The sequence below is a fragment of the Atta colombica genome, unplaced genomic scaffold (assembly GCF_001594045.1).
Source record: "Atta colombica isolate Treedump-2 unplaced genomic scaffold, Acol1.0 scaffold135, whole genome shotgun sequence".
Classification (NCBI taxonomy): Eukaryota; Metazoa; Arthropoda; class Insecta; order Hymenoptera; family Formicidae; genus Atta; species Atta colombica.
The window spans coordinates 281,026-291,957 of record NW_017259223.1 but is presented as its reverse complement, the minus strand read 5'-3'; the positions used below and the strand labels follow the sequence as shown (position 1 = coordinate 291,957).

General features: G+C 31.5%; 1 protein-coding gene across 5 annotated transcripts in view; it reads left to right on the top strand.

The window, feature by feature from the left end:
- The window catches only part of LOC108684548, a 98,108-nt gene that overhangs the window by 52,747 nt on the left and 34,429 nt on the right, over positions 1 to 10,932 (top strand). For 4 of the 5 annotated variants that reach the window (XM_018188932.1, XM_018188931.1, XM_018188930.1 and 1 more), the window contains 6 exons: positions 128 to 356; positions 2,053 to 2,203; positions 5,404 to 5,493; positions 5,901 to 5,984; positions 7,480 to 7,515; positions 9,848 to 9,913. In XM_018188932.1, coding sequence (XP_018044421.1) covers positions 128 to 356; positions 2,053 to 2,203; positions 5,404 to 5,493; positions 5,901 to 5,984; positions 7,480 to 7,515; positions 9,848 to 9,913 — 656 coding nt within the window. The remainder of the gene's footprint in view (positions 1 to 127; positions 357 to 2,052; positions 2,204 to 5,403; positions 5,494 to 5,900; positions 5,985 to 7,479; positions 7,516 to 9,847; positions 9,914 to 10,932) is intronic. The other variant, XM_018188933.1, reaches the window with a different exon arrangement.

The following is a 10,932-nucleotide window of genomic DNA, read 5'->3' as shown; positions in this document are numbered from 1 at the left end:
TATTATATATATATATATATATATCGTGTATGTATATATATATATATCGTGTGCCAGTGTGTCTGAAAAGAATTTATATTGCGCGATTTGAGTTTTTCTAACTAAACCTTTTTCTCATGTTTTGTAGAACCAAAGAAGCGTCGCTTTCATCCTCTGCGCGGTCTCCGGAAGATCTTCCGGCGAAAGAGCCGCGGAGCCGCTGATGCGCGTTCCGTCTCCAATTCCGCTGATCGGGATGCCGAATTGGCGCGCATCCCACGGGAGGAGATCACGATGAGACATCCTGCGGGACGACCGGAAGAAGTCCGTAGTAGGAGTGCCAGCGAGCTCCTCACCGATTCCTGCGATCGAGAAAGGTAAGAAATCTCTCTATTTTATTGATCTTGGGAATAGTTTCTCTTAAAAATATACTTAAAATATAAGGATAGTTGATTCCACGCGAAAGTATCTTATTATATTTGACAAATTTTTAAATAAAATATTAAATACATATGCACAAACTCAAACTTGAATCAATATTAGATAACACAATTTTTGAGATTATTATTAAAGTATAATTATAAAATAATAATTATTAAAGTATCATTTATTATATTTAATAATAATCTTAAAAATTATTACGCAATATAGGTTGAAATTTTAAAATTATATACTTATTACAGATTTTAGAAAACTCGTTATGTACTCAAAACAAAAATTTATTTTTTTTTTTAAGAATATTACAAAACTCGAAAGAAACGACTTTATATAAGTAAATTAAATTTGTTTTAATTCAATAGTCTTGAAGTATTAAACTTACTAGAATTTAGAATATATTTTGAATAAATTTAACTTGTGATGATGTAGATTTGCGGATATATAAATTTTTTTTAAATATTTTTAAATACTTGAAAACTATTATTTGAGTATGTATTTTTCTGTGTGTAGTGCTAGTTGTGCTAGCCATCGAAATATCAGTTACTGATAATAACTAATTACTTTTCGTTATGTTTGCGAAAGAATGTCAATATGAAAGTTGTAGAACATCGTTGACTTTGTTCAAATTTAAAAATGTAACGATACTTCAAAATAATTTCTCTTATTTCAAAAGCTTAAATTTAATTAAGATGTGAATAATATGGTAATTACATTGCCCATAGTATTGTAATTGCCATTATTTCTGGCAGAAGATCTTTCTTTAATTTCTTTTTATAATTCGTTCAAATATTTTATCTTATCTTTTTCAACTTTATTTTCTTCAAAAAATAATATTACTGGTAGCAAAAAAGTCGAGATAAATCGAGTCTTTTTTAAACGGGTTATAAATAAAACTTGCGGATGTAAAGTAACTTTTATGCTTTTCGAAGCGTGAATCAAACCGTGAGTGTAATCGCATTCACCTCGTTATCAATTTACGATCCTTGACCTCGTTTTTTCACTTAACTTTTATTTTTGTCCTCGTAGTATCTCGTAGTAGCTTACCTCGTAGTAGCACGAAACTTGAGGGCGTTTTGCTCTGTATGATTTACGTAGGTCGATATGTAGCGTCGTATCATATAATAACGACGGTTTGCTTTTGCTCGAGCGATACCGCCGTAGCACATCACAGAAAGGCCGCATAATTATCTGTCGTAATTGTTGACGTGTGTCATTCCTGGCAAATAACTCATCGCTTTAATTATGAATATTAATGGCATTGAATAAATCATGTTGAACGCTATTCGGATCGAATGTATGTGCTTTGTTTTTCGTAATGAATTTAGAAGAAATAATTTTGTCACAGAAGAACTAAGAAATAAGAATTTGTATATTTTTGCTGTATTATATTTTATTTGTATAATATTATTAAACATTGTAAATTAATTGTATATGTATTTTCTAGTACACGATTTATATATATTTTTTTGAATACACTTACACAAGTCTCTACTGTTTCTATTAAATTTCATTCGATTTAATAATATAACAAGGAATTTCTATTTTTACGTAAATGAGATAGAAGAAATCGAAGAAATTCGAAATAACTCCTGTAACATATTTTATTGAACGTCACGCTATCTCTTGCCCTTTTAGCGTATTCCTCCGACGAGGCGGGGTGGAAGATAGTTTCGTCAAATTACGAGGAGGCACCGGCAAATTGTCAGTGTCTCACGATAGCGTTTTCCCGGGAGAAGTTCCTCATACTCGGCCTCTCTCTTCGCTGGCCAGCCTGGCGACGCTCGAGGTCAGTATTTATTCTCGTATTCAGATGTCACAGATGTTCTGTAAAATGTTGGAGTTGCTTTTAGCGTATTTCTCAGGGGTCCGGTCACGAAGGACCGATAGATTATTTAAGTCCAAGCTTAAGACACACGGAAAGTTCTTTGGAAAAAGTACCAAGTATAAGATTTTCGAGCTCATGCAACATTAAAAATAGAAAAAAAGAAACATTTATTTCTTTAATTTTTAAATTTGTGATACGCTAATAGTAAATATAATATACGCGTTTGTACATCGATTTTTTTAAGCATCAATGAATTAATATTTAATAAGTATAATATAAAATATAATAAATATAAAATATAAAATATAATAATATATAAAATACAATGAAATAAAATAAAGTATAATATAAATATAATATAAGTAAATTATATTTTCTTCGTGTTTAATAAGATTTATCAACCTTTGTAAAATTGAGAAAAGAAGGAATTAACATTTATTTTTTTAATTTCTAAATTTTGCGATACTCTAATAATAGTTTAATCATTGATTTTATAATTTCTAGGAAAGATTAAAGCGATTATGAATGAATTGACTTTGATTAGTTTTTTTGCGTTTTTAATAAGATTTTCTAAATTCGTACAAAATTAAAATGGAAGGATAAAGCGTTTATTTTTTAAAATTTCTAAATAAATTTTGCGATGCACTAATAGTTTGTTCATCGATTTTATAATTGTTAGAAAAGATTAAAGCGAATAATTAAACACTAATGAAAAAATATTTAACGCTAGATTATTTCCTGCGCGTTTAAAGTTAAAAAAGGAAATGTTATTTCCTATGTTAAATTTTTTTTTAATTTTTAAATAAATTTTCGATACGCTAATAGTAAGCTTATCGATTTCATAAAAAGTCGATAAGCGAACTATTTTGTCGTAAAACATTAAAGCTATCTAATATTTAAGCGTTAATGTATTAATATTTAATGATAAATTATTTTCCGCGCGTTTTAAAGATTGATGCAACGTTCACGTAATCATTCGCGAGGTGGACGTTCGAGATTGAGGTTTTCCTTTTCACCGACCGATGAAACTCTCGGCGACACTCGAATTCCGTAAGAGCTCATTAATCGTGACGCAAGTACGCACGTACGTGTATTTGCTCATGTCGTTTACATATCCGCGAATTATATACGCGAACGCGCGGCGACTTCGCGAGTCGTGCTCGCCACTGCGTGAAGCGTGAAAAACAGCCGCAAAAAAAAAAGCAACCGGTGCTTCTCGTCTCATCTCGCGGTCATCGAAAGATCGGCAGGTATTCTAAGCACGCGTGAATCGTGCTATACGCGATTACACGTGTCCGCGATCGGCTCGTGACTTGTCTTCCAATTCTCGCGACGAGGCAATCGCGTTACTTGAGTAAACCGATCGCCGTTACCGATGGGTTGCATAAAAATGACGATGCGCTGCACTGCGAGCGTAATTAACGAACAAGGCTGCTAATTAACCGGCATGTCGGACGGCTGACGTACTGCATTTCCTCGAACAAATGCGCGACTTACTTTTTCTTTCTCCCGTCGGCGTCGTATGTATATACACCGTTACTTTCCTTCGTTATTCTTCCTTTCGCGCCATCGTAGATTGTTATCTCCAGTTTTTTCGTTGCTTCCGATCATTTTACGTGCACTGCAGCACGTATCATTTACAACGAAAGTAGTAACAGTTATTTCAATCTCTGCAGACAAATTTTTAAAACTAGAAAAATGTAATTTAATTGTTTCAAAATTTTATTTTATTAAATTTAAATCCATAACTATTAAACGAAAAGAAAAAGAAATGAATTAAAAATATGATTCTCATTCATTATTGTTTCTTTTTCTTTTGTCAGAAAATATGTTAGAATTTAAAAAATTAAACATAATATAATACATATAATGAGCCAGTATCTTTGGAAAAATTAAAATATTAGTATTGCGTTTATTGATTAGAAGAAATGTTGTATTATTATAGAATATTGCGCGCTTAATTTATATCTACACATGAAAAGAATAGTTTTGTTGAAGTATTTAAAAATTTAGTTAGATACTGAAAATAATTTTGTTTTTGGTTCATAAAAATAATTATGTAAAATATTTAAATTGGTTGCTAGAATGTTAAAATTTTTTGCAGCATTATCATTAACGCTTAGGAATGTTTCAAATATATTTTGTCTCTTTAAAAAAAATAACAGAATTAAAAAATATTTTCCGTATAAAAATAAATGTACATAATAAACATATTAAATAATTCAATGAAGTTATTTATTTATATTTAATAATACAATATATTTATAGTTTAAATTAAAATTTTTTTTATATTTTATTTTAATTAATTTTTTAAAACATATTTTTAAAAATCTTGTTTATTGAAATAATTTTTTATTCAGGTTCTGTCAAACTTTTTGTATTGTTTTCAAATGCAATATAGAATTTTTTTTCCTAATTTTTCATATTAAAAATACTTATAATACAGTCTTAAACGTAATTATTCTACATAATTATTTTAATAATTCAATAATATTATTTTTAGATCTGTATATCTACCTAATTTTTTAAATATTTTAACAAAATTATTCTTTCTTTCGTATATGTAATAATATTAATTCTATTATAAGCTACACACACGCACACACACACACACACACGTGTATAATTTATAAAATGCACTTCCTTTCGAAATATATATGCTAGTAAACATCATATTTTATGCTTCGATTGGAGTGAGAGGGATAATTATAGTTTATCTATACATAGTTTATCTATATAGTTTATCTATATATTCTTTTAATAATAAATGACATACATTAATTCGTTTCTGTGAGAATGTAATATTTACAAAATGAAATTTACTTCCTGCTTTCGAAAATTTATATTCTAGTAAATTATATCATGTATTTCGATTAGAACAGCGATAATCACAGCTCGAGTATATCTCTTGACGGGTACAATTATCGAGATTTATAATTATTTGATGATTCGTGTCAGAATGCCATGCGAAATGTGGAACGATCCCTCTTTCCATCCTTTCTATTTTCAAGAGAAAAATGAGAAGCGCGTTCCGTCCTGATACTTGAGGAAAGTCACTAATAGTTTTCACATTTCGTGGAAAACCCAAAACCCACAAGGATTTGAGGTTTCACTTATACGCTATGTTTCATTCGTCTCTCTCTCTCTCTCTCTTTTTCCAGCGGAGGCAGGCCAGGAAGAGTAACGAGATCATCGAGCACAAGGAGTACAATCATCATCACGTCGCACAAAGACACCGGATATCCCTTCGGGTAAATTCGCGGAAGCTTTTAACATACTTATAAAGCTCGTAAATCGACGCGTTACAAGTCGCGATCGGCGTTCTTGGCGACAAACATTTCAAACGAAACGCATAATAATCTTTATCGTCGTATATTTTTCTGTCACAAATATCTTTCCACTTTTCGTTAAAACTTTTCGTCGCATTATGTACGCATATATACTGATACTGACAAGGCTAAAAGTCGCGTTTTGCAAAACGTAGTAAGAATATTTTATCTTCGTACAATTAATAAAAGTATAATTAGTAAGAGAGAAAAAGAAAGATGAAAAGTAAGAAGCCTGTACTTTCGAAAAAAATTAGATCTCTCCGTCAGATAAAGTTTCCGTAAATGACACACCGCATAATTATTGACCACCATTTATCATTGGTTCGCAGGTACTCGAGCAAATAAAAACGGTCATAGAAAACAGGAATCAGCTGGCTTCGGCGACCTCACCAGATACGACGAGTATAGCGCACGTAAGTATATAGCGAACAAATTAATTTATAATTCGTCCAGTGTTCTGTTTTTTGTTTCTGCACTAGACTGTTCTAGAACTCTCTTTCTCTCTTTAAACAAATATCTAGCTTATTTTAAGTTCCAAAAGTGTACACTTCAGTCACAAGCCACAGAAAACAAACCTCAGATCTCGAAAGCGACAAATTACAATTTTCAGTCTTTCGGATCGCTACTGATTTTGTAAACTCGATGCAGAACTTTTGTCTGATCCATCGGCAAATCTTTCACTTAAAAATTTTATCACGTGCGTTTGCATTTGATAAATTTTGTAGATTGCTATCAAAATATGTTCTACTAAATTACAAAATGATATTAAATTATTATTTACAAAATTACAAAATTGAGCATCTTATCGATTATTACGATAACGCAATGTAACTCGCGTTATTACCTAATCGCAATCACATGTTCTCTTTTCATTTAGTGACATAAGTTGACACAAGTCATTTTATTGGTGTGGGAAAAAGTTCATGGCGTTTTTGCCATTTAACGGGAAAAACGCCATGAACTTTTTCTATACTTAATATCTTTCTTGAAATATAGTGAGTAATAAAAACAGAATGACACTTATCAATTTGTGTTACCAAATGGAAAGCACATAATTGAATTTCATGTCGCAAAGTTTAGTTTACAGGAAAAGAATGATTTGTTGAAGTACCTAAAAATTTACCTTATAGATGCAGATTTGAAAACAATTTTGTTGGATTACCAAAATAATTATATGATATGAATTTCAAGCATGATGATCAATATTGCAAAAAGTTTTGACATTCTGAAACTAATTTGAGCGTCCCACATAACTGATGTCCAATAAAATTATTTTCAAATTTAAATCTAGTTACATTTTTATATAATAATTTAACAAAACTATCCTTTCCGTGTTTACATAGAAAGAACGATTTTGTTGAAATATCTAAAAATTTAGGTAGATACAGATCTGAAAATAATATGTTCGGCAGACAAAATTGATCAATGATTGATACGATTGATTTCTACATTTAGATTCAATGAAGAACTAAAAGCAAGCTTGTATTAAGGAATCACTGAGCGCTCACTGATCAATTTTCTCTGCTGAACGTAGCCAATTACGTAGGAAACTCAAGCATGATGAACAATGCTGTAAAAAGTTTTGACATTCTAGCAATTAACTTGAGCGTCTTACTTAATTATTTTGATAATCCGACAAATTATTTTTAAATCTACTTAAATTTTTAAATACTTCATCATTCTGTTCGTGTAATTTGTTCACTTTTGTGGCGAGAGGCGTTTTTTCGAGGATCCGCACGCGCGTGGCCGAAGGAAAGCTGGGCCATCTTCTTAATAAAGACAGAAAGCAAGGAGGCGATTCAGCTCCTCTCCGCCGCGGCTAATTACTGCGCGTTTCACCTATTTTTTCCTAATACGTTACGCGGCGCGCATACATAAGTGACGTCACGTTTCGCTTTTGCGTTTCAGGCTGCCGGCGAGCGGTATCAGCAGGAAACCACCGAGGTGAGATAAAGTGCGCGACGAACGTTACTTTTTACTCTCGGCGTATCGTAAACGCGCGCTGACGGGTGTCGAGCAGTTTCGATTCGTGCAGCGGCCGTCCGGTATCGCTCGCGCGTCTCCGATATCGCGACTAAGACCGATCGCGGCAGCCTCGATTTTTTTTATGCCACGTATCCCGTCTTACGTATTCCTTATTTTCGTCATGATCCTTCGATCTCTTTTTTTTCGCGAAATAACATAAAGTCCAATCTACAATTGCGTAATATAATTATGTAAGTGATTGTAGTTGTAAGAATTGGCCAATCATAGTCAAATATGAGGAGATTGTGATTAGTAAATTCTTACAATAACTGCCACTTACAATTAATACGCTTTCTAAGGAATCAAGTTAAGATAAAATCAGAATGACTTTATTTTGACATCGTGAAAGTCAAAATAATGATAATTTCTTGTTATCTTACAAAATTTGATTTGATTGTTTATTGATGTTAAAACTCAAAATTAAGTCATTTTGATTTTGTATTGACTTTTATGTGTTTCTTGGGTAGTTGAAGAATAAGTTTGATGTGTTGAAATCTCGCGCACATATATTTAATTGTATACACAAGTGACAAGTGCGCGATCTTGGAAGATGAGCAGCGATACGGGACGTCCAAAATCTATGCGAAAGATGCTCAATAGGGTTCTTCTCTTGTCCTCAATCGTGTCAACTTTAAGGGCTAGGATAGGGGTAAGAGGAGACAGAGAGAGAGGAAGAATCCCATCTCCTCTCGTTATTCTGCGTTAATATGAACTTTCTCCATCGATCGCTCGAAAAAAAAAACGCGATCCCGCCATCGCACCGAGGTGACAGCCTGTCATCGACTTTCCTTCCTTACGTCACACTCGGCTAAAGATATACATATTCAAGCCTATAATCTGCGATAGAGATTTATCATTATCTCGCCGGAAAATTCAATCGCGATGTCGTGATCATTTGAAAACGAAAAATCTCATCTTAATACTTACGTCAGACTATCCGCGATTCGTAATTCGAAATAATTTGAATTTTATAATTTATTATATATTAATATGAAATTTGCAATTGATATATTCATCAAGGCTTAAAAGTATCGTTTTTAATCTTTTTTTTTTATACAATAGTTTAGCTTAATAATAAATTTTTTAATTTTACCTTCTATTTTTTGTTAGTCGCTAAATCTTATATTCTTAATTTTATTATTAATGATACTTATTTTCAAGTTTTATTATTATTTAGTTTTGTTATTAACAATTTTTATTTCTATTTATTGATATTATAATCTAATTTATGATGCGATACGATTACGTAATTTAAATGTATTATAATGTATATTTGATTTATACGTCTATTTTAATTTATTTTATTGTTAATTTTATTATTAATTAGATAGTAACACATTGCAGTATTAACTTTAACGGTTTTTTTGTTTTTTTTCTCTTGTGCAAAATTTTTTACGACTTCAGATTATGAAAAAATGTCAGAAGCGAGAAAATACACGATAAAACTTATATCTTATAAAATATGTTGATATGAAAATATTTCAATACATACAATAAATAGATTGTAAAATATATCAGACTTATAAAATATACCGGAAACTCTCCTTTTATTTAGTTAATTAATATTATAAATAACCATATATTACATTATATATATCTGGAAATAAATTATGCATCATACAAAACAAGCTAAATTATGTTATAACAAACTGTCAAATTAATAATATATAGAAATAAATATGATTTAATTCCACTTCGAAAAAAGAAGATAATTTTCGATATATGATATAAGTCTATTCTATCAATTATATTGTTTCTATCATTCAATTATTGATTGAAAATTAATTTTATTCGAATATAATTTTTTTATTTGAATATAATTTAAGAGTTTTATTGTGTGTTTTCTCTCTCTCTTACTTCTGCACTGAAAAAAATTTACTAAATTTACTAAATTTTAATACTTCTTTGAATAGATCACTAAATAAACATTAAAGTAAATAAATATTTACTGAATAAAAAAATCAAATTAATGGTTTTTGTTGGTTTTTTTATCAAATAGAGATATGTTTACAGTAAATATATACTTAGAACTATTCAAATGAATATTTATTAAAATTTAGTTTTTTTTTTTTAAAGTGTGTTATAATCCGTGATAGTAGTGATAAGTAATCTTTTCAAGAGTCTTAAATTTTATTTATGAAATCAAAGAGCGCGCCGCGCAAATGAACAAAAATCGCACGTGATGCAATCTTTAACATATCGCGCTCCCGTAACGTCGAAGCAAATTAATCGGATTGTTCTTCATTTTTAGAATCGCTTTGCTATGTTCGAGAGACATGGGGAGAGAAGCAGCACGGAAGAGAACCAACCAGCGAAGGTGAGTACATGATCTTACAATCTTACATGAAAAATATATCATTTGTATACAGTGTCTACATCCTGTCGGTTTCGCCATTTCATCTCACCTGAGAAAAGAGAAAAACGTAACCTCCTGCATATGCTAATCGGACTGCCGTAAATCAACCGGCAAATTTCTGCAACAGGTGGCGAATGGCGAAAACGATAGAGAGAGTATATGATAGAGATAGCGAGAGAGAGAGATAGAAAAGTTAGCCCGTTAATCTCATCTCTCTCGTTATTAGATAACTATTTTGTATATATGCACTGCTAACGAATCGCGCGTGGGAATGACCGCGTTTATTAATTATAAAATAGGTACGACTCCATGTACTGCATTATCGTCGTCACCTCACGTGCGGGTGATATCGATGCACCGGGCTCGTAACGGGAATCTCCCGAGGTCGTCGCACGACCGAAAAAGTTACAACGCCTGCGGAACATCCCGGTATCTTTGTTCTGTTTATCCGAAATATCCAGGTTAAATATCCTGTTCTTCGTTTTATAATGACGTTTTATAATGACGTTATATTTCGAAAAAATAACGCGATGGATGGTTGTAGTATTCAGCAAATAAGGACGTAGTATTAAGTAAAGACGGTGTATATTTATCGTAATTTTCGGAGCGTCAAAAGCGTGGTCTCTACGCCGTAATCGCAGCACAAAGATGTGGATGCACCAGCGAGAAACTGCTAACACAGGAAGCTCTTTGTGGTCTGCATGATGCGCTGAGGATGCGCTGATATTTCGTTCATTGTTCAGAATCCTGAACGATAGCAGCATTAAGCATTTATTACATTGAAGTTCTTTTTAATATATCCTGTAACTATATTTCATGCGTTTTGTCATTATTATTGTTTCTTCGAGATGAATTCGACATTCGGTGACAATCTTCCGCATTACAAACGTTCCGTTTTACAAACATTTAGCATCTTTAATTACGATTAACAAACAAAATATAAAAATATATTTTTTTGTAATATAAAAATACAATATATA